This window comes from Nannospalax galili, unplaced genomic scaffold (assembly GCF_000622305.1).
Source record: "Nannospalax galili isolate Female #2095 unplaced genomic scaffold, S.galili_v1.0 scaffold879, whole genome shotgun sequence".
Lineage (NCBI taxonomy): Eukaryota > Metazoa > Chordata > Mammalia > Rodentia > Spalacidae > Nannospalax > Nannospalax galili.
Genome location: NW_008346261.1, coordinates 1,504,266 through 1,529,477, shown reverse-complemented (window position 1 = coordinate 1,529,477; position 25,212 = coordinate 1,504,266). Strand labels below are relative to the sequence as shown.

Below are 25,212 nucleotides of genomic sequence, written 5' to 3'. Positions count from 1 at the left end.
TTGTGTTTTTGGTCCTTTTGAGACAGGGTCTCCTTGTAGCTCCAGGTGTCCTGGAACTCACTATGTAGACCAGACTGGCCTTGAACTCACAGAGATCCATGCCCTGGGATTAGAGGCATGCGCCACCATGCCCGGCCCAGAACCTGCTTTTTAACAATGACAGATTGCATTGTAATATGTTTGCCCAGAAAATTTCAAGCAGTACACAAGAATATAAAGGTGAAGATTATAGGCATTCCTTCATAGACATTCTGTCGGTTTGCCTGTCTACCTTCTTTTATACAAGTGAAATTGTGCTGTGTAGTTTTCTATTTTGTGTATATATTATACTTTATTTAACCAGTGTCCTTTGCTCTATACTCTTACTGAAGATTTATTTATTTCAGGGAGAAGTATTGGGAATCAAGTCTGGAACCTTGTGTGTGGTAGGCAGGTGCTCTACCGATAGATTGGTAGGGTGTCTTGCCATCTTGCCTCACTCATCTCATCTCTTCCTTCCTTTTTTTCCTTTTCCTCTTTTCCCTGTTCCCGTTCTACATTTCCCTTTTCCCTTTTCACTCTGTTAATGTAATGAATAACACTGACTTAAATGTTATACCTTAAATTCCTAAGATAACTCCATCTGGTCTTCATGGTCTCTCTGGTCTATATTTTGCTGGGTTGGATTGTTATTGTTTTGTTATTTGTTTCTGTTAATGATTAACATTTATGTTCTTGAAGAACATTGATCTCTAGTTTTCTTAGAGTATTTTTGGGTAATGGTGGATTTGATTTCTGTCTTGATACAGGTCTTGTTTTCTTTGACAAAAACAATAAGATGTCATAGACTCTGTACAAAAGAATGTTTCAGAATGTTCCCTCATCAGAAAGTTCTTTGAAAAAAATGTCTGCCACTATTTTTTAAAATCTTTTTTTTTTTTTTTGGTCTTTTTGAGACAGGGTCTCCCTGTAGCCCCAACTGGCCTGGATTCGCTATAGAGACCAAGCTGGCCTCAAATTCACAGAGATCCACCTGCCTCTGCCTCCCGAGTGCTGGGATTAAAGGTGTGCGCCACCACGCCCAGCTTAAAATCTTTAAAAAATTTTTTTATTTACTGTTTTTAAATTTTATGTGTATGAATGTATCGCCTGCCTGCATGTATGTAAGTGCGTCCGTGCTGTGCAATGAATGCCCGTGGAGGTCAGAAGAAGGCATCAGATCCCCTGGACCTGGAGTTACAGATGGTTGTTAGCTGCCATGTGGGTGTTAGGAATCGAACCCCGGGTCATCTGTAAGGGAAGTCAGTGCTCTTAACCTCTGAGCCATCTCTCCAGCCCAAAATCTTTTTTTTTTTCAAACGTGTGTGTGTGCGTGTGCGCGTGCGCACGCATGCCACTGGGGAGTAGAAGACGGCTATGGGAGTTGATATTTGCCTTCCATCACATGGATCCTACCTTCTACCTTGTAGATTCTGGGGATTGAACTCGAGTTGTCAGGCTTGACAGCAAGCTCCTTTACCTGTTGAGCCATCTCACCAGCCTGTGCCACTGTTATTTATTCTCTTTCTGGGTAGCTCTGATTTAGATAACAAAATAAATCCCCCCAAAGTTCAAGAAAACTTAATGAATATTGAATGCTTAAAATTCATATTCCACCACCTTTTCAAATACTTTATATATGTTTTATTATTTTATGTGTATTAACTGCATGCATGTTAGTGTACCTGTGTTGTGCAGTGCCTGCAGAGGTCAGAAGAGGGTGTCAGATTCCCTAGAACTGGAGTTATGAATGGTTTGTTAGCTGCCATATGGGTGCTGGAAATTGAACCCCAGCCCTCTCTCCTGCAAGAGTAGCCAGTGCTGTTAAACTCTGAGCCATCTCTCCAGCCCTTGAAACAATTTCTTAGTGTGAAATATAGTGCCTCACTATCAGTGAGCTTAGAAGTCTCATTTTGAAAGAGATATTAGACCCAACAAAATTATTAGGTTTTTAGGTGTAGTTCAAGTCCTTCAGTTTAGAACTACTTCAAGTATAAAGAAAAGTTGTTTTAAGCATTTCTTTTCTTTTTTAACCAAGTGACTCTTTTTGCAGTGCTAAGTCATTTAGCATTTGGGAGAAGAAAGGCGTGTCAGTCAATTCTATACTAATTTTAATGCAGTGGAGTTGAGTATACTTTCTAATCAGTATTGAAGGTATTCACTAAGCTTGGCTAAGCCATTAATTCATAATAGTTAACTAATTCTGAAATACCAGGTACATTTACAAATGAATAAATTTCAAACTTCCTTATACCTTTTTACCTTAAAATAACTAGATCTTCTGTATTTACATAGATAACTAAGATATTAAGATTATTAAGTTAATCATGACTGACCAAATTGACTTTTATGAATTGTTCTGTGTGCTCTTACATTTTAGAAAACTTAACAAAGTATCTTTTTCTCATGTAAATTCAAATCATCCTATTTTTAGAATTGTATATTAGAAAATCTCAAGTGTCTCAGAGTATTACCTTTTCATACTTTAAAATAAATACTAAACCCATCTTTTAACTTTTTAGGCACAGAAATCTCAAATCAAGAAATTCTGGACAAGGACAGGCACCATCTTTAGGGCAGCAGCAGCAAATACTTCCTAAGCACAAGACCAATGAGAAGCAAGAAAAGAGTGAAAAGCCACAGAAACGCCCCTTGACTCCTTTTCATCATCGTGTATCTGTTAGCGATGATCTTGGCATGGACACAGATTCAGCCAGCCAAAGACTTGTCATTTCTGCTCCAGACAGTCAAGTGAGATTTTCAAATATCCGAACTAATGATGTAGCAAAGACTCCTCAGATGCATGGCTCTGAAATGGCAAGTTCACCTCAGCCACCCCCACTTAGTCCCCATCCATGTGATGTGGTTGATGAAGGAGTGACTAAAACACCTTCAACTCCTCAGAGTCAACATTTTTATCAAATGCCAACACCGGATCCCTTGGTTCCTACTAAAGCAATGGAAGATAGGATAGACAGTTTGTCCCAGTCTTTCCCACCTCAATTTCAGGATGCTGTAGAACCTACAGTATATGTTGGTACAGCAGTAAACTTGGAAGAAGATGAAGCTAATGTAGCCTGGAAGTATTACAAAGTCCCAAAGAAAAAAGATGTAGAATTTTTACCACCTCAACTTCCAAATGATAAATTCAAGGATGATCCAGTTGGACCTTTTGGACAGGAAAGTGTAACATCAGTTACAGAGTATGTATTTTTTTTAATAGTCACTACTATAAGTTAAGAGTAAAAGGTGATGTAAACTTCTTACTGCTAGGACTCCAGGATTGCTACAGGGTAGGAATTATAAAAATAAATACTCTGAATATTAAATTTGCATAAGTTATTTAGCATGTTTTTCTCAGTGGAGCTCTTTATTATAAATATTTACCCACCTCCCCAAATATGGAGAAAATAATGTATAAGCGCTTCAGTGTCTGTCACCCAACCAAAGAATTTTGCCTGTGATCAGAACTGTCTGTTCGTCCATTCTTCCTCTACTGTTCTGAATTGATGCTTACTTTTACCCGTCTTTATACATGTAGCTTTAGTTAATTCGTTATTTTCTGATGTTTCCTTGTGGATATGCCATAATTTGCCTACTCTCTTTCAGATACATATTCTTATTTTCTGTTTTTTTATAGTAACAAAGGATATAGCAGTAAATTTTTTTGTTTTTGTTTTGTTTGTTTTTTGAGACAGGGTCTCCCTGTAGCTCCATTTGGCCTGGAATTCTTTGTAGACCAGGCTGTCCTTGAACTTATAGAGACCTACCTGCTTCTGCTTCCTGAGTGCTAGGATTCAAGGTGCTCACTACCACACTTGGCAATTTTTCCCACCCCTTGGGTGCACATTTCCTGGTATAAGAGTTTCTCTAGGAAGCATCTAAAAGGGGAATTACTGAACCCTGAGATTTATCTGTTTTCAATGAAAGATTTTAGAGCCAGTTTGCTCTTCAAATAACTGGTATACAGTTTACAGCATCATGAACCAGTAGAGTGAGTATACTGTTGATCTTTATTTTCATCAATACATGGTATTATGAGAGTTTAGCTGCATGCAGAATGGCAAGGCATTATTTTATGCATGTTTATTTCTAGTGAGGTTAGACATTATTTAAACCATTCATTGAATGTTTAGAATTCCTCTTCTGTAAATTGCATATCCAGATTTTATGGTTTTTCTTTCTTTTTTTTTCTTTTTTTGGTCTTCTTTTTGAGACAGGGTCTCTGTAGCCCCAGCTATCCTGGAACTCACTTTGTAGACCAGGCTCGCCTTGAACTCACAGAGATCCACCTGCCTCTGCCTCCTGAGTGCTGGGATTAAAGGCGTGTGCCTGGCCTTTTTTAAAAAATTTATTCTTTTCATATTCTGGGTACTTTTTAACTGTTCTAGATAACCTTGCTCCATCTAGTTTGCCGTCTACGTTCACTTTATGTAAGGTGTACTTCGGATAAAATGTGGCTTTCAGGTCTTCCTTTACTATATATATATTTGGAATACATTTCTAGCCTAACCAATATAAGGCTTTTAATATTACATACAAAGTCAAAAAAATTTTAAGTAACATATTGAGTAATGGGTTTCATTATGCCCTTTAACTTTAAAAAAAATTATTGAGAATTTCATACATGTATATAGGTGTTTGATCAAATCCATGCCCACTTCCTCCCCTCCAGCTCCTCCCATGTCTCCCCATCACTTTTTCCCGACAACTTCGTTTCCTTATTTCCCTCACCCCCCTTCTTTTGGGGGGGGTCTTTTTGAGACAGGGTCTCCCTGTAGCCCCAGCTGGCCTGGAACTCACTGTGTAGACCAGCCTGGCCTTGAACTGACAGAGATCCGCCTGCCTCTGCCTCCGGGAGTGCTGGAATTAAAGGCGTGTCATCACGCCCGGCTTTTCCTTCCTTTTTTAATGCGGCTTTTTGCTACGCTAACATTTCCCCCTCTGAAGAGGTAACCCTAAAATCTTTTAGGGATTAGGTAAGAGCTCCCAAATACTTTTGACATTTTTGGCCTTTGGAATAGAGTATGTTTCCAAGAGGCCCAAGGACATTTTGATTTTTATCTAAGAAACTGGCTACTTTTCTTTGGGGTCTAGCCAGTTCATACCTCCTATTCTTATCACATCATCCTCTGAAGAGGTTACCCAAATTGCTTATGGGGAATTGGGACGCAGTCCGCTCTGGCTTCTTCCATGCTGAACCAGGATGCAGGGTGAGGCACTTTGGAGTACCCTTTCAGTGGGTCTATCTAAAAGACTCCCAAAATGTATAACTCTTAACTGTAGGGAGAAAAGCAAGTCCTAGGAAATGTGAAGGGAGAAGTAAAGGCAAGAGTAGTTAGCATTACAAGTTCTAGACAGGGAACCAGAAAAAGATCAGAACAGGGCAAATTTCAAATGTTCATATCAGTCCATTGGAATTTCTTGACGAGAGTTTCCAAAAACATCCCTCTATTGGGTTTCTTCTCGTTTTTCTTTTGTCTGCCAAGGCTGAACTCGAGAGTGATGGACTCAGGATTTGTTTTCAGGCACTTTGATAACTGTTAGAGTGGCTAGAATCAGTGTCAGTTCCCTCTCAAAGGCTTCTAGATAGGGGGAGAAAACAAATTTGGCCATCATTTTAGAACGATAGTGGGTTGTCTCCCTTAGCTATGTCATAGTCTTTGTTGTTGCTTGTTCTTCTCCCCAATTCCATTAACTCTCTTTTTATCCTCCTCCTTAGGGTCTCTTCCTTCTCATGATCTCCTTTCCAGACTCATGACCTACACACATGTATGCATATGCACATATATATACACACATTAAATCTAGAGTTCACATGTAAGAGAAAATAGGCATTATTTGTCTTTATGAATTTGCTTAACACGGTGATTTCCAGTTCCACCCATTTTCCTGTATGTGTCATGATTTTATTTTTCTTCATGACTGCATAAAATTCCATTGTATATATGTTCCACATTTTCTTTGTTCATTCATCTGTTGATGGATATCTAGGCTAGTCCCATTTCCTAACTGTTGTGTAGGAATGGTGCTGCTATAAACATAGATGTGCAAGTATCTCTGATAAGTTAATAGTCAGTCCTTCAGGTGTATATGCCCAGGAGTTGTATAGTTGGGTTATGTGGTAGCTCTAATTTTACTTTTTTGAGGAGCTTCTCTATGGATTTCCATAGTGGCTGTACAAGTTAGTGTTCCTCCCAACGGTAAGTGTTCATCTTTCTTGATGGTTGCCATTCTGACTGGGGTGGGATGGAATCTCAAATTACATCCCTGGATAGCCAAGGAAATGCTCACCCCTATCTTCTACTTGCTTTCTATTTGCTTTCTAATTTTAGCCACATGGTCCATCTTGCTGTTCTTCAAAAAGGCAAGCTCCTACATGCCTCATGAGCTTTCTATCTCATTTAGTGGTACTTGCAAGTTACAAGGGAGGTTCCTAATTATTCTAAGTTATGGTCTGTCTTTGTTCCTCCAAATCACTGCCTGTCTATGTACTGATTTTATTTGTTCCTAGATTATCTTATGATCTGAAATGATGTGTTTGCCACTGGGGTCCTTTCTCTGTTAGAATGTAAGCTGTATGAGGGCAAGGACTTCCTTGTTTACAGCTGTATTTCTCTAGCTCAAGAACACACAGAGACACACAAATACACAAACCTAGAATAATAATAGGCACATAGTAGGAATTTAACAGATGTTTGCATGAATGAAACAACGGTAGGACCCCAGAATAATTGACTGTTTTAAAACTTGTTTTCTTTTTAGGTTATATTCTTATTTTACGTAAAAATGGGGTGGTATGAATATTTTTGCATTTTAAAACCTCAGGAGTGAGTTTTCATGGGCACATTACATTCATAAGATCTAAGAATTCTAGCCACAGTTTTAAATAAATGTATTGGCTACTTAACCTTATACCATTTAACCTCAAAATCTGTTCTAAAATTACTTGACATTTTTCTTACTGAACACAAACGAGAGGCATAATGTAGAAAAATACCACACAGAGTAGTGCTGGGCCACAATTATGTATGTTACAGGGAAGTAGCATAGTTCTACTTCTGCCTATTCCTGGACACTTTTTTTCTCAGTCACAGAAAAGGGGGGAAAAATGTTTGAATAAAAAGTTTGTTGTGACTGGGTGTGGTGGAGGAACCTTTAATGCCAGCACTCGAGGGGCAGAGGATGGCAGATCTCTGAGTTTGAGGCCAGCCTGGTCTCCATAGCGAATCTAGGCCCAATGTAGCTACAGGGAGACCCTGTCTCAAAAAGACCAAAAAAAAAAAAAAAGTTTATTGTTGTTTTATTTTTTTTTAAAAATTACATTAATTGTTTGCTCTTCTGTCCTACCAAGTGCAGAACTATTACATTCCAAGTCTATAAAATAAAAAATTTAATAAAATTTGGGAAGTGGTTATTCTTGACACTAAAATTTATATTCTATCAGAATCCACCTTTAGGTATAAGGCCTATTTTTGTAGCATAATAGTATATTATATATGGAGTAAATACCACCTAAGGTCACCTAACAGATTTGTTATCTGTATGAACTAAGAAACATTTATGGAATGTAGTAGTTCTGCACTTGGTAGGACAGAAGTAAGAGCAAAAGATTAATACTTGTGATCTGGATGGCCCTCTCCTTTTCCTGGGATTGCTGCTTTATAGCAGTCATTCTCAGTGGAGGTGGGAATGGGCACTTTTCCATTTTCTCAATTCCATCCTTAGTTGACATTTGGCAGTTGACACAACTGAAAATGTGTTACTGATACCTGGTAAGTAGAGACCAGAGATGCTGCTAAGTAGCTTTTCAATATATACGACAGTGTCCCACAACAAAAAATTGATCCAGCTTGACGAAAGTGTTTTGTTACTTTAATATGTGTCACTTTTAACAAAAATTTAATATCTAAAACTGTTATTAGATAGGCCTAGTGTTTGATAATTAACTTGTTTTGAACTGTATTATTTTAGTACCCTAAATCGTGGTGAAATATTTGCCCAGGTCATAAGTGTTACACTGAAACAGAAGTTTTCTTTTCTCTGTGGTGAAACAGAACCTTGTTTGAAGAACTTGGTAATACAAGGATCAAAAGAATATTTAATATCTCATTATAGAAATGGCCACTTAGAGTCAAATAATGTCCCTTATTGAAATAAGTTCTATGAATCTCTATTATGTTCTTTCTTTTTTTCTTTTTTTTCTTCTTGAGTCAGGGTCTCCCTGTAGCCCCAGCTGGCCTGGAACTCACTATGTAGATCAGGCTGGCCTTGAACTCAAAGAGGTCCGCCTGCCTCCGCCTCCCGAGACCTGGGATTAAAGATATACACCACATTGCCTGGCCTATTAGGTTCTTTTGATGGCATTTATAGGAATAGAGGGATTCCTATATAGGAATTACAGGGAATTGGGAAAATGAATAAGAGCATTTACTGCACAAATGTGAGGACTTGAGTTCAAACCCAGAGCATTAATATAAAAATTCAGATGTGACTACATGTGGACCTGTAACCCTATCATTGTTGGAAGTTGAGACTGGAGGGTTACTGGAGCTTCCTAGCTGCCAGCTTAGCTCTAGGTTCAATGAGAGACCCTGTCTCAGGAAACAAGAGAGTAATAGAGCAGGACACCTGACATCCCTTCCCTGTTCTTCACATGTGCACCCCCCTCACATGTGCCCATAAACCACATACACATAAAAAAAGAAAATTCCTCCTCTTCCTCTCCCTCCCCTCCCTTCCTTCCTTCCTTCCTTCCTTCCTTCCTTCCTTCCTCTCTCCCTCCCTCCCTCCCTCCCTCCCCCCCCCCTTTTTTTTTTTTTTTGAGAAAGGGGCTCTCTTTAACCCCAGCCGGCCTGGAACTCACTATGTAGACCAGGCTGGCCTTGAACTCACAGAGCTGCCTGCCTCTGCCTCCCTAGTGCTGGAATCAAAGGCGTGCGCCATTATGCCCAGCAAAGAAAATTCTTTTTAGGACCACTTACAGTTTTAAAGATTTCGTATGGTGTTAAGAATATAGCTCAATGATAAGAGTACTTGCCTAGCATGTATCAGCGCTAAGTTCAATCTCTGGTTCCACTCTATGGGTAAGAAAAGTAATTGGCTCAAATGCCTTTTTAGTCATAGAAAACTTAATTTTTTATACTAGTAGATTTGTGAATTCATATTTACATGTTGTAAATTTCTACTTTTTATATACTTTTAGTTGTGAAAGTGTATTTGAATGTATAATTATTGCATATTCTCTGAATACTTTTCTTGGGCTGGGTATGTTGCTTAATTGGTAGAATACTTGCCAAGAATGCATGAGGCCCTGGGTTCAATCTCCAGTACCACATAAACTGGATGTGGAGGTACAGGCCTGTAATTGTAGCACTCTTGTGTTAGAAGCAGGAAACCCAGGAGTCCAAGGTCATCCTTGGCTACACAGAAATTTTGAGTAACCTGGAATATATGAGATTCTGTTTCAGATTTATGCTCTTGGAAGATACATGTTCTTTGTGTCTTTTTTGTGATACTGGGGATTGAATGTAGAGCCTTAAACTTTTTATGCAAATGCTTTACCACTGAATTACATACCCATTCCCAGATATTTCCTCCAATCACTTTGATTATAATAAAATTCTTGTATGCAAGATGCTGTTAGGCAGTATTGGGTCATAAAACAAATTCGGTCTTGGCACTGAATGAATTGTAGCCTATTGAAAAATAAGTAAATTTTGGATAGAAGCCTGAATATAATACAACAAAGCTATAGAATAAGGAACAGATGTTTATATATTATCCTTAAAATTATAGGGGTATCATGGCAAGTTTAAAAACTATTTCTCATGTATGTGCATGTTATATATGTGAAGATCATGGTGCATATGTGAAGATCAGAGGATAACTTCATGGAGCCCGTTCTCTTTCACTTTTATATGGATCCTGGAGATCAAATTTAAGTTGGCAGTCTTGCTCAACAAATGTCTTAACCTGTTGGCCATTTTGCCACCCTGCAAGGGTTATTTTGTTTATCTTTGTTTTTTGTAGTTATTTGTTTTATTTATTTTAGCAGGTAGATCAGTTTGGACATGTGTTTAAACAGCTCAGACCACAAATTATATAATGCCTTCACTAGGGAATTAGAACAGCAAGGATGGACTGAAATATGTTATGGATAAAGTAGCTTTTCAAAATAGAAGTAACTTAAAATAACTTTTGATACACCTCACAACATAAGGTCTTACTAAATATTTAAGGTCTGACTAAATGGTGACTTATCTAAGTAAAGGTAAGAGAAATCTGTATAGGCTGATGTAGAAAGACCTCTAAATAGATTATAAACTTTAGATAAAGCCAGCATGCTGGTGCACACCTTTAATCCCAGCACTTGGGAGGCAGAGGCAGGCGATGTCTGTGAGTTCAAGGCCAGCCTGGTCTACATAGTGAGTTCCAGGACAGCTGGGGCTACAGGGAGAACCTGTCTCAAAAAAACCAAAAACAAAAACCCAAAAACTTTTTAGATAAGATATATATGATATATTCATACCTATGATCACATTAATTGCGATTGGGGGGCAGTAATTAAATAATATAGACAATACCTGTTTTTCTGAAGGAGAGAGACTGACACGCTGTATTTGTTTTTCTGTACCTCATGACTTTAGCTATATGCATTATAATATATATACATTACAAAAATGTCATTTCAGATTGAAATGCCTGCTTAAAGAAGTTCCATCAAGCAATGGAAGCAAGGGAATAGTTGAGTTTTATAGATCTGTGCCCTTATGGATAATTATGAGTTGGAGGAGAAAATTAGAACTTTATGTTCAATAGGAAATCCATTTTCTTTTTTTTTTTTGGTCTTTTTGAGACAGGGTCTCCCTGTAGCCCCAGCTGCCCTGGAACTCACTATGTAGACTAGGCTGGCCTTGAACTCACAACTCACAGAGATCCTCCTGCCTCTGCCTCCCAAGTGCTGGGATTAAAGGCGTGCGCCACCACACCCAGCCATTTTCCATTTTGTATAAATAAATGTTTCCCACTGACTGTGGTTGAAGTGTGGTTCTGTGCTTCATTGTAAGTGGATAAATGAGGGTTGGGAATGTAGCTCAATCAGAAGTGTGCTTGCCTAGCATGCATGAAGCCCTGCACGTCAAAATCGAGCATGGTGGTGTGCACTTAAAATCCAAGCACTGGAGAGGTGGAGACAGAAAGATCAGAAATTTATGGTCATCCTTTACACAGAAATTTAGAGGACAGCCTGAGCTACATGTGATCCTGTCTCCAAAAAGAAACAGAAAAGGCAAACAAAAGAAAAGTAGATGATTGAAGGAGGGTTTACTGTTTTTATTCTACAATATTAATAGTGAACAACCTAATTAGTGCAGAGTGAATTATTTCTAAGTACTAGCTGTATTTTTATACTTCATATATAGCAATTTATAAAACTTTTAGAATTTACTTTTTTAGATTTTACTTCAACGAAAGAAGAGTTCAAGCATGTGTACACATATCTTTGGCAAATATCTTTATCTTTTTGTTCCTATTTTCAATTTCTTTGTTAATGGTTGAATCTGCTTTAGAATAGAGGCTAAGGTCCTTTCAAGTTGTATATGTTTTGTTTGTTTGAGACTGGGAGCCTCTCTCTGGCCTCTTGCCTTTGCTAGTATTCTAGGTATACACCACCACATCTGGCCTAGGGACATAGAAATTTTAAAAGAGAGCAAAATTTCTGCCAAGAAACAGTTATTTTAGTTTCTCTTTTCAAGGATTTCACATTTTAGTGGACTTTGTGGTTGCCTTAAACAATCTGCTATTTTGATTTAGATAATATGTTTCTAAATTCTGAGCAAAGAAAACTGTACTTGAGCATAGCTATTCACATTTTGTTCTATAGTCAGAATTCATTAGTATCTCTCAATAACATTCATCAGTGGAACTTTTATGTTATATTAGCTCCACCAGATACTAATTGTACATATATAGTTTAAAAATGCATTATTTGTCTCTAAAAGGTAGTTTTGAATGCCTTTGTTTTATAGAAAGTAGCCTGTGATGAAATAAACTTGTTTTGATTTGACTGTACTTCAAACCTTTTAAAACTTCTGTGTTTGCTAATTTTTTAATGCAATAAAGCTATACTTTTGACAGCTAGTTCAACTCAGTTCAAGGGTTGATTCTGAATGTGGAGATGGTACTAGGAATATTACCATTTAAAGAAAAGGAAAGGATTTTGAGATAATTTGGTTCTTTTATTCCTTAACATGTCCTTCTATAACTTTCCTCCTTCTATAATTGTCAACCCATACTGTCAAACCTTGTCTGGAAGAATTTTTGTTGAATAAAAACATAAAAGTATATGTTATCCTAAGCCATGTTAAATTTTATGTGCGTACATTTCAAGATAGTGTATTATTGTCTTAATGAAAGGATGGGGATACAATTAATGGAAACTATGAAGGTAATTTATATCTTCTTAGTTTGGACTTTTCAGTGCTTTTTGTTTATTACTGTACCTAATCTTCCAGTTTGTATTTAGCTTTTTATCTAATTGAAATTAACTTTGTAGTTAAAAATTTGGCTATATGTGAAAGTTCCTTATAGGAAAGGAGAGGTATTATTTATAATATTCACAAATGCATCTATGTACTATATATTTGAATAGAGACAAATGGTAATTTGTTTAAATCTGGCACTTCAAAAATTATAATTTTTCCATTTTAATAGATTATAATATAGAAGAATGTATAATGTAAATGATTTATATTTCAAAATTTATTGTGATTTGATATTATTGACTACCTTTAAAATGGTTGCATATGCCAATGTCTGTGAGATCGCTTCAATAAAGTAACAAAAGTTGTCTTTAGGCAATGCATTTGGTTTATTCCTTTGTATTCTTCATAGATCTCTGTGCAGTAGGATCAGTCCTTTCAGTAATGTTACTGCACACTAGTTTAATAATGACCAATGTAAACAATGTGGCAACTTTTATGCTTCTGCCAGAGGACAACTTAATATGAAAAAGAGATCTGTTCACCTCTCACTGCCAGTCTAGGGGAGGGTGGATTTCTTTATTTTTTCCATTTGAGTAGTTATTTGTAGATGAATAATTTAATTCACATCTTTGTTACTATGTGACTGTGGCAAACTACTTGTATAAAATTCCATCACTCAGAGACTACCCTTTTTCTTACCTTAGATTACCTTAACTATTAAATAAGAAAGTACATGACAAAGCTAAAAGTACTGGTTGAAAATATTCATGTTCGGGTGTCCAGTAGTTTTAGCTAAGTTACTAAAAATCTAATGAGATGAGGTACACAGTTACTTTTTAAATACAAATGTTCTCCTGTTTATAGAACAGAACTGTCCTAATTAATATATCTCCAATGATATTATATTATCTCTGTATTCCCGTGAAGTAATGTTCTAGACTTGGGAATTTTAGTTTTGGGCATGTCTGGCACACATTTACAATAATAATACATATTTTTGAACATCTGATAACATGTTTAGAAATGCTAGGCTTTATTTCAATGGGGCCTCCATTTTCACTCTTTGAGGGACAAAGTGGAACCATTACTAGGCATTAATAATTAAGATTGATGTTCTTCTCATAGAATTTATAGTCTGGCTAATACCTTTAATTGGTCTTAAACTTTGCATATTTTTTGTCTGTACATATTAACAGAAAATCTGTGGCATCAGCACCTTTTGTATGTGTTGCTGATTTGTACTGACACAGTGTCTTACTGCACTATATCATTCAAGCTGGCCTGAGTGCTGGGATTATAGGCCTGTGTAATCATGCCCATCCCAGTGCTTTCTAATGTATAGGAATGACTTTCTTTTATAGTATAAGATACTCTATTTTTGGATTGTGGTAAAATTATCTTAATCTTGTCTGTTTTTCTCATCTAATTTATTACCAAATACTGACTACTCATCATGTGCTAGACACTTTCAGTATTTGAGATGATGGGGTGTAAGATCTTGGAGGGCTTTTACTCTAATGGAGATGACAATGAGTTATTGAGGTAACAAGTGATATGTTCGAACTACTACAGGTGGGGTGGGTTACAGAGCAGGGCAAGGAGGATAATGCTTAAGCTGTGGACATCATACAGTTTTAAGTACAGTAGGCAGAATGTCTCAGAGAAGATGACATTTAAAGAATTGAAAGAAGTAAAGGAGATGGAGAGGGAAATGTAGCAAACACCTGTCAAGATTGTGTCTGTCCTATTTGAAGGACATCAGGGAAGCCCTTGGAAACATTGTGAATGAGAGAGAGTGGGGACTAGGGGAAAGCAGATGAAGTTTAGAGAGGGAGAGCCAGGTCATGGAAGGTTTGGTTTGGGTTATTACTTAGAGTGAAATACTCCTTGCAGAATTTTGAAAATATCCTGACTAGAAGAAGCCTGTCTGTCACTGTTCTATTAGCTTAAAACTTCAGCTTTGTAAATCTGAGAGAAGAAGAATTTGAAGGTTTTAAGGTTCCTTATATAAGCCAGAAATTGGTCATTTTATATATGTTGACACTCTGGCCTTCGGGAATAGAAAGCATGAGTATCCTGGTGTTCAGAGAGAAACAAGTCCCGAAGTTTCAAGGGCTTTCTGATACTGTCTTGCTTCTGTGGTATCCCTCTTTAACCTTAGAATCTAAGGCTTAGATTTCTTCCATTTGCTAGTTTTTGCTAGTTTGTCTTTTGAATTTCACTGTCGTCTTTTCTTTTGAGCTCCTTTGTCATTTTATTAAACAAGTTGTAGACATTATTTCATTCACGATTTTGAACCAGAAGACTGATAATATAAAAATGGATCTTTCAGTGTGATTAGAAAACCGAGATTCTTAGACTAATAATTTATTTTGCCTTGTAATGTCTTCTCTATTATATTAATAGTAGTTACTTTCATGAAATGCAAAGGAAGCATTTAAACATTCATGGCAGTAAGAAAGGGTAATTACTTTGATTGTACAAATTGTGTAAAAGTATCTTGTCATACTATGCCCATACTTTAGGAGTTACTCTTCTTGTATAATTTAGAATTAAGATTCCTTTCCATTGAGTGGCTTTAGACAAATTAATGTGCTTGAAGACTTAAGCACAGAATAAGTTACTGAAAGACAAAATGTTTAGGTGGAAAGACTATATGGATAGAAAACTTGGATTTTAGTGCCATTTCTAAATTGCTAAATTTGAGTCTAATCATATGACCTTTCTGTACCTCAGTTTTAGTTTTCAAATTAGAAATTATAGGGGAAATACTCTGAGTGGTTTTATAAACTTCATGATGCAAGTTGTTTGGAATTTTAAAATGCTTTTTTGATAAAAAATATTAATTTTCTAATTTTATTTTGTTTTGTGCAGGTTAATGGTGCAGTGTAAGAAACCTTTAAAAGTTTCTGATGAATTAGTGCAGCAATATCAAATTAAAAATCAGTATCTTTCAGCAATAGCATCTGATGCAGAACAAGAACCTAAAATTGATCCATATGCATTTGTTGAAGGAGATGAGGAATTTCTTTTTCCTGATAAAAAAGATAGACAAAATAGTGAGAGAGAAGCTGGGAAAAAACACAAGGTGAGTAGGAGAGCTCATGATATACAGAGAATCAGATTACTTTGTAGTATTGTATATAGTAGTACAATTAGTGTACCCACTCTCATTTATTGTTTTAGAATAGAAACAATCATTTTTATTTGAGTATATATGTGTATGCAACAGTAGATATATCTATGATGAAAGATTTTTTTTTTGTTGTTGCATTTTCAGATTGCATAAAGAATATAATTAACTTTGGTCAGACCTGAAATTATAACATTTAGGTACACTGTTTTAAAAAATACAGTCTCAAAAATTAAAAAAAAAAAATTTTGATGCAGTAATTTAGGAAAATTACCTTCTCTTTAAAAGTAAAAACTTAGGCTGGGCGTGGTGGTGCAGGTCTTTAATCCCAGAACTCAGGAGCAGAGGCAGGCAGATCTCTTGAGTTCAAGGCCAGCCTGGTCTACATAGTTCCAGGACAGCTGGGGCTACAGGGGACCCTGTCTCAAAAAGACCAAAAAGAAAAAGGAAAAACTTAATGAAATATGGGTTATTGAAATATATATCTGATTAAAATTTTAGAAGTCAAGTACTTGAGGATCTATTAAATTAAAAAACTATTAGATAAGAATTTTGGCACCGGGCATAGTGGTACATGCTTTTAATCTCAGCACTTGGGAGGCAGAGGCAGGAGGATCTTTGTGAGTTCAAGGCCAGCCTGGTCTACATAGTGAGTTCTAGGCCAGCTAGGGCTACAGGCAGACCTTGTCTCTAAAAAAAAATTGTTGTAAATATGAAATACAATTGAAAACTAAAAATGATTAAAATTACCTCGTAATATATAGTATAAAAAATTAATTTCACAGTCTTACTTTGCTATCCTATGTACCAGGTACTGAATATTGTCGTTTTATGAATATGAAACCAGTAGTATCTTACAAGCAACAATAATGGAAAGTTAACTCAGACTCTGGAATTTTACAGTGTGTTAAAAGTTCCAGCTCTCACTGTCAGCCACAATTCCCAAGGCAGATCCTTTAGCATCCCTATGTTTTAAATTTAATTTATCCATAAGGTGAACACACCACCCTACTGGTTTACTAGGCAAGGTGGTGCTTGCCTTCTAGTCCTAGCAGTTGGAGGTTGAGACAGAATTTAGAAATTTCAGACCAGCCTGATATATGTAATAAGGCTTTGTCGCAAAAACATAAATAATTCCTTGTCTCAAAACCCATACTAAAATTAGTGATAATATACATAGAATGTTTAGGAGAGTGCTTGACACATAGCCATGCAGGAATTGGTAGATTTTGTTTTTGATAAAGTCTATATTATAGCCTAATATGTAATATTGTTTGCAGGTAGAAGATGGGACATCTACTGTTACAGTGTTATCACATGAAGAAGATGCTATGTCATTATTTAGTCCCTGTATTAAGCAAGGTAAAACTTTTATTTCTTAATCAAAATTCTTGCTTTTCAGCTGTCACTATAAACTGCCATGATACTTACTGTTGGGTTCTTAATATTCCTTTTTGCCTAATTTATGTTTCATAGGATGGATGGGTAGATTTATTATTTATCTTGTGTTAGAAGAAGCAAGTTCAGTTGCTAGCAGTTTTGTTATAAATTAGGATTTAGGACTGGAGAGATGGCACAGCAGTTAAGAGCAGTGGTTGTTTCTGCAGAAGACCTGAGTTCAAATCCCAGCACCCACTTGGTGGCCAATAACTGTCCGTAACTTCTGTTACAGAGGATCCGATGTCCTCTTCTGTCCTCCATGGGCACTGCATGACACAGGTGCATTTATACATATTCAAGCAATACATTCATACACATAAAATTAAATAAAAATTTTAAAAAATTGGGATTTATCACTTCTTGGCCTTTTGGCTAAGATTAGGTGTAAATTGTTGAAACATTTATCCTTTTTCCAGATAGAAACAGGTTTTTTGAAATGCATAGATTAGATAAGATCATTGCCTAAGGTCCCTCAGATCTGACAATTCAATTTTTAAAAAAAATTTTTATTTATTTTTACTTTATGTGTATGAATATTTTGCATGCATTATGTAAGTGTGCCATGGAATGCAGTGCTTATGGAAACAAGAAGATGTTGGATACCCTGAAACTGGAGCTAAAGGATGGTAGTGAGCTGCCATGTGGGTACTGGACCGACCCCCATGGAGTGTGTCCTTTTTCTATTATTGTTTTTTGTGCTTAAGATTATTAGAGGCTGGGGTGGGGAACTAGAGAGATGGCTCAGTGGTTAAGAACACTAGCTGTATTTGAATATAATAAATAATGCTACATTGTTATGTACCAATACTGTTATACAGCAGATAGCTAGAATTTATGATTAATCTGATATTAATTGAATAATTCATCTTTATTCAGATACTTGCATACAACTCTGTTACTTAAAGTAAAATTCACTTGTTTAAAAATGAAAAAAAATAAGGCCTGGTTTAAACAAAAAATTGAAAGAAGGAGATGGAGAAGAAAATGTTGCAAACACAGGGGTCAAGATTGTGTCTGTCCTCTTGGAAGAACATCAGGAAAGTCCTTGGAAACAGTGAATGAGAGAGAGTGGGGATTGGAGTAGAAGCAGATGAAGTTAGAGAGGAAGAGCCAGGTCATGGAAGGTTTGGTTTGGGTATTATAAAATGTTTACATGGATGCTGGGGATCTAAATTCCAGTGTTTCTTTTACAGTCTTCAGAATATGTACATTGAATAATATATATGTTAAATGATGTGATATATGAAATCACTATAACATGTAATAAATAACATTACCTAATATATAAAAAGCATAAATACACAATATGTGAGCATATTGTCAATGTAAATATATTTTATATGAAAAAAAAGACTTTGCTTTTTTTACTCAGAGTGAAATAGTCCTTGTAGAATTTTGAAACTATTCTGACTAGAAGCCTGGCTGCCACAGTTCTAATAGCTTAAGGACTGGATTTTTTTTTTTTAAAATATTTTATTTATTTTTATGTGTATGCATGTATTGCCTGTGTGTAGGTAAGTGTACCCATGTCGTGCAATGCCTGCGGAGGACAGAAGAGGCTGTTGGATCCCCTGGAACTGAAGTTATAGACAGTTGTTAGCTGCCTTGTGGGTGCTGGGATTTGAACCCAGATCTTCTGCAAGAACAACCAGTGTTCTTAATCGCTGAGCCATCTCTCTAGCCCCAAGACTGGAATTTAGATCCCCAGAATCCATGTAAATGTTATTTTGGGTGTCACAGCCCACTTGAAATCTGAGCATGAGAGAAGAGGAGATAGGGAATTCCCAGAGCAAGCTAGCTAGCTAGACTAACCGGATCAGTGAGTCTTAGGTTCAAGGGAGAGACCCAACCTGAATATATAGTGAGCAGCTGTGGAAGATACCTGACGTCAACCTGTGGCCTCCACACATGGGCACACACACACCTGTGAATACACATGCAAAAAGAAAAAGTATGAATTTAATTCTGGTTTGATAACTTGTATTTTATTAGTTATATATAGAACTTAACTATGTTATAGATTACATAGCTTTTAGAACTTCCTGGGGAAAGTGTTGCTTAGTTATAATAGTATTTCTAAGAAAAAATGTTTAGATTTTAATAAGAAACTACCAACAATTTCATGTTGCAGAACTATCTTGCTAAACTTTAGGTTTTATTTTTGAATTATTTTTTCTATTTTATTTTTATTTTATGTGTACGAGTGTATTGCCTACATGTATGTAAGTGTACCCATGTTATGCAGTGTTCAAGGAGGTCAGAAGAGGGCGTCAGATCAACTGGAACAGGAGTTATGTTTGTTAGCCACCATAGGGATGGTGGGAATTGAACTTGGGTCCTCTGCAAGAGCAGCCAGTGCTCTTAATCACTGAGCCATCTCTCTAGCCTTAACTTTAGGTTTTATATCTAGTTTAGATTAATAGAGTAAAACGTGGGTAGTAGTTGAGTTTTCAATTTAATTTTTCTAATTATCATGTGTAGATGCACCACGCCCTACTAATCATGCCCGTCCTCCATCAACCAGTTTGATTTATGATTCAGACCTGGCTGTCTCTTATACTGACCTTGATAACCTCTTCAATTCTGATGAAGATGAACTAACAGTGAGTATTCTGCTCAAGATTATCATTAAACTAGTCTTCCTTGATTTTATATAAGTTCAGTTTTTGGAAGTGATTTGTGATTTGAATGCTATGCTTTAACTTTGAACAGTTGGAAATATTTTGTAATAAAATATTAATTGGTTTATTTTACTCTCATATTTGAATCATCTTAACTAACATAGTCTCCTATGAACCTTAATGTAGGCTTTTCCCCTTTGGAGGTTTGAAAGATACATAATCAAGTTTCATTTGAGCTCTTCTGTGTCATCTTTTTTTCAGTCCTTAGAAGAATAATTTTTCTGTTCTTGATCTTCTAGTTTGAGGAACGACTCTGGAATTGAATCAGAGAATATATAAGTAACTAACATCCTGGTTGTGGTGGCGCACACCTGTGATCCCAGTACTCAGGCAGAGGCAGTCAGGCAGGTCTCTGTGAGGTCAAGTCTAACTTGGTCTACCTAGTGAGCTCCAGGCCAGCAGGGGTTATACGGAGACCCATCTAGATAAAACCAAAAAACAAAGGAGAGTTTTAGACCTTAGCAGTTTATTAAGGAATGCCATTTCTTAATTTGTCTGACATTACCTTTATTACTATAAGACAGATACTTATAACAGTAAAAGAGGAAGAAAAAAGTAATATTTAATCTTTCACACCTATTTTCAGAAAAAGGTGAAGATAAAAGCTTAAAATAAGATTTCCTAGAATGTCAGTTCCCTGGCAAATCAATGAATTGGGTGCTGCATTATGAAAAGGGCATACCTTTTTTTCATTTGTTTAAAAGTAGCTTGGAAACTAGCTGGCACATTTGGTTTTTGTTGTCTTATATATTATTAGTCCTGTCAGAATATGTATCTATGAATACTTGTTTGTGTGTGTGTGTGTGTGTGTGTGTGTGTGTGCGCAAGTATATTATAGATATAGATAATGGAGACGTAGCTATACATAAAGTTTTCTTATATACCTCCCAAGGTAGTGTACACTAGGGCACTGTTCACTAAGTGAATATATCCTTGAAGATTTTGGTACATATAGGTAGATATTTTTCTCTATTACTCAGACAACAGCTATGGAGTCTTATGAGGTTAAAAAATTGTGCATATATGTATCACAGTTACAAAGTGTCTAACTTAAGACACGGAATAAATGTTAGTTCTAAAAACATTGATGAGAACTGGAGGTGGTGGTACGTATCTGTAGTCCTAGCACTTGGGAGGTAGGAGCAGGAATTCAAACTCATCCTTTTCTACATAATGAATTTGAAGCCAGCTTGAGTTACGTGAGACCCTATCTCAAAGAACAACAAAAAACATTGATGATAGATTGGAGATGTTAAAACTTGGTTTGTTCAGATGCTAAAACTTATTTTCAGTTAAGGAAATTTGGTACTTTGTTATGATCTCTCTCAGAAGCTTGTGCTTAGTTTTACCTGTAATAGTATTTTTACATGGAGGGGTAAGTTTATTAAAAACAAGATGAAAGTATAAATAAGAATTAAGATAGATGATTGAATATATAGGAAACTTTATGCCTTCTATATAAAGGGGCAAATGCAAGCCGGGCGTGGTGGCGCACGCCTTTAATCCCAGCACTTGGGAGGCAGAGGCAGGTGGATCTCTGTGAGTTCAAGGCCAGCCTGGTCTACATAGTGAGTTCCAGGACAGCTGGGACTACAGGGAGACCCTGTCTCAAAAAGACCAAAAAAAAAAAAAAAAAAAGGCAAATACTTTATGAGTATCTTTTGCTTAAAAGCAACTCCAACTCCAATATTAATTTATAAATCCTTATCTTTTAATAGGTTTAAATTTATTGTTCTTGCTTTTTTGGTATATTTTCTTTGGGAGACCTTTTTCTCCATTAATCGAGAACTTACCAAAAAGCTGTTCATTGATGACTGTATTTTTAAACTATATCTAGTATGTAGTTGGCTCTGTTATAGATTCAAAATACCACTTTTGATGACTGGTATTTGACTGATTATTACTTTGTGATCACATTGGCTTTCAGATAAACATGTGCTTTTTTTCAATAGCCTGGGTCTAAAAAATCAGTGATTGGATCAGATGATAAAGCCAGCTGCAAAGAATCAAAGACTGGAAGTCTGGATCCATTATCTTGCATAAGTAAGCCTCCCAAATCTGAGCTCTAGATCAATTTGAAAACTTAATCTCAACAAAATTCCCTTTGTTTTAAACACAGATTCACCTTTTTTAAGTCTTTGTTAAAATGTGTGTTTCATTAAATATAGGCTCTGCAGATCTTCACAAGATGTATCCTACTCCACCATCATTGGAGCAACATATTATGGGATTTTCTCCAATGAATATGAATAATAAAGAATATGGTAGTATGGATACAACACCTGGAGGAACTATATTAGAAGGAAATAGTTCTAGTATAGGAGCACAGTTCAAAATTGAGATTGATGAGGGATTCTGTAGTCCCAAACCTTCTGAAATTAAAGTAAGTATTTTTCCTGAAAAAAATAATTTACTTCCTTTGTTTCTTACTGAATTAGTTTGTTGCTCTGTTAAAAAAAAAAAAATCTTTCTGTAGTTGATTTTAGTTTTATGACTAACAAATACGAGGACTAAATTGTGCTGATACTATACAGAATGAACTTAAGAACAGAGTAGAAGACATTTTAAGTATGAGGATTGAAGTGTGGTGACAGAATGAATTCTAGAACAGAAAATACATTTTCTTCTGTTTAAAGAAGGGAAAAAGAGGACAGTTGTTTAATTTTGTTTGGCTTTTTTTTTTTTTTTTCTCCCCCTGGAAGATAAGGCACTGAAAGTCCTCATTCTTTATATTGTAGGATTTTTCTTATGTCTATAAGCCTGAAAATTGTCAAGTTCTAGTAGGATGTTCCATGTTTGCACCTTTAAAAACTCTACCAAGCCATTGTCTGCCTCCTATCAAATTGCCAGAAGAATGTATTTATCGTCAGAGTTGGACTGTTGGAAAATTGGAATTGCTTCCTTCAGGGCCTTCAATGCCGTTCATCAAGGAGGGGTATATGATTTATGTTGCTGTTACAGTACTTGGATGTTGATGTAGGTTTTTATTGTGTATGTGGGTGTGCATGCCTAGGAGCCCATATTTGGAGGTCAAAGGAAAACATTTGGTTCCTTCCTCTGTTGCTGTATGCTTTGTTCCTTTGAGGCAGGGTCTCTTAAAACTGAAGCTTGCTGTTTTGGCTAGACTGACTGACCAGGAAACTCTTGGGATCCATCTGTCTTTGTTCCCCGATTTTGGAATTACAGCCATGCCTAGCTTTTTTGTGTGTGTTCTGGGAATTTGAACTCATGTCTTGATGCTTGCACAGCAAGTGCTCTTACCCACTGAGCCATCTTTCTTGCCCCAGGCTTGTTTTTCATAGAAGTACCTGGTATCTTGGAAAAAAAAATAACACACTGGCTTTGAAAATTCTAAAAATTGTTTTCATGTTGATTATAATGGTAATTTATATGGATCAACTATTTGAAAACATAAAGACCATTTTTCTTTGATCATTTGCCTTTAAAATGACCTTTTCCTTTAGTTTAAAGTTCTGAGTCATAACATTCCTGCATTGCCACTTTTCATATACTTCTCACATTTTAGCATCTGAACTTTTGTGCAATTGGTTATACATCTTAACACTTCTAAAGTCATAAGTTTTTAATGAGTACAATTAAGTCAATGAAATATGAATATTTGTAGCATAAGGGGTTTATAGATAGCAAATATGGTTGTCAAGGTGTGGAAAATGTACACATACTTTATTATTTTGAATCTAGTTGATTGATTAGCACATAAGAATCCACGTAGTGGGCATAGTAAATAAAGCAAAAATACATCTTAGTGCCTCTAATCATGCACTAATTATCTTAGTGGACTTTTCAGTGTTACTGAAAAGCATTTGAAATATTTTCATTTGTGTTGCATATTCCTAATGTGTTCCTTTATGAATTTAGTTTTCTTTTTTCTCCTGGTTACAACAGTGACGGAAGTGCTATGGATCAAGAATATGGCCCTGCTTACACACCTCAAACCCATACTTCTTTTGGAATGCCTTCGAGCAGCGCACCCCCTAGTAACAGTGGAGCAGGAATTCTTCCTTCTCCATCTACACCCAGGTTTCCGACTCCAAGGACTCCAAGGACTCCAAGGACTCCTCGTGGAGCTGGTGGACCTGCTAGTGCTCAAGGTTCAGTCAAATATGAAAATTCAGATTTGTATTCACCAGCTTCCACCCCATCTACTTGCAGACCCCTTAATTCTGTTGAGCCCGCAACTGTCCCTTCCATCCCAGAAGCACACAGTCTTTATGTAAACCTCATCCTTTCAGAATCAGTTATGAATTTGTTTAAAGACTGTAATTTTGATAGTTGTTGTATTTGTGTCTGCAACATGAATATCAAGGGTGCCGATGTTGGAGTTTACATTCCAGATCCAACACTGGAAGCACAGTATAGGTGTACCTGCGGTTTCAGCGCTGTCATGAACCGAAAATTTGGAAATAATTCAGGATTATTTCTTGAAGATGAACTAGATATCATAGGACGCAACACAGACTGTGGCAAAGAGGCAGAAAAACGTTTTGAAGCTCTCAGGGCTACCTCTGCAGAACATGCTAATGGAGGTCTAAAGGAATCTGAAAAGTTGCCTGACGAGTTGATATTATTGCTACAAGATCAGTGCACTAATTTATTTTCACCCTTTGGAGCAGCAGACCAAGATCCTTTTCCCAAAATTGGTATAATTAGCAATTGGGTACGTGTTGAAGAACGGGACTGTTGCAATGACTGCTATCTCGCATTAGAACATGGGCGTCAGTTCATGGATAATATGTCAGGAGGAAAGGTTGATGAAGCACTTGTCAGAAGTTCATGCTTACACCCCTGGTCCAAACGAAATGGTAAGTTTGCTGATGAAATAGTTGTTTGTTTGCTTATTTTTCATTAAGTACATGATTGTCGCTTTTCTTTCTTGGGCAAAAGTATAAACAGCAACATTCCACAGACCTAATAGGGACACTGAAACTTAGACTTAACCCTCTTAAGGATAGTGTTGTAAAGAGAGAGTTCTTAGCTTAAAGTTTACTTGAGTTTCAGCAATAAAAGTTACTGTACATCTGTAATCATGTACTAGGGTTGAAATACAGAAGGCATGCCACATGTTAATTAGTGGGAAATTGATGATTGCTTCATTCATCTGTCTTTTTTTTGTGGTGGTGGGGATCAAATTCAGGACCTTATGCATGCACTCTTCCGTGGGCTGTGCCTCACCTATTTCAAAAAAATATTTTTTGAGCACCTTGTTTGTGTTCAGCACTATTCTATGTTTGCTGTTGAACAGTTATAGCATTTTCTGGTTAGTGTGTGTGCGCATGTGTATATGTGCGCCCCATTCATGTGTTCGGATGCATGGATATGCATGTGGGTGGGTATGTGCACATTTGTTCATGTTTGTGTGGAAGCCACACACCTTGTGTTTTCTTTCTTGGAGACTGAGATTTCACCTGCCCAGAGCTCACTAATTAGGCAAGGC

At 36.5% G+C, this 25,212-nt stretch overlaps 1 protein-coding gene across 1 annotated transcript in view; it reads left to right on the top strand.

Annotated features, from left to right (window-relative positions):
- The window catches only part of Med13 (mediator complex subunit 13), a 98,431-nt gene that overhangs the window by 44,332 nt on the left and 28,887 nt on the right, over positions 1-25,212 (top strand). The window contains exons 9-16 of the mRNA XM_008842655.3: positions 2,541-3,221; positions 15,378-15,591; positions 16,917-16,998; positions 19,558-19,679; positions 21,710-21,800; positions 21,926-22,140; positions 22,496-22,692; positions 23,664-24,580. Of these exons, the coding sequence (XP_008840877.1) occupies positions 2,541-3,221; positions 15,378-15,591; positions 16,917-16,998; positions 19,558-19,679; positions 21,710-21,800; positions 21,926-22,140; positions 22,496-22,692; positions 23,664-24,580 (2,519 nt within the window). The remainder of the gene's footprint in view (positions 1-2,540; positions 3,222-15,377; positions 15,592-16,916; positions 16,999-19,557; positions 19,680-21,709; positions 21,801-21,925; positions 22,141-22,495; positions 22,693-23,663; positions 24,581-25,212) is intronic.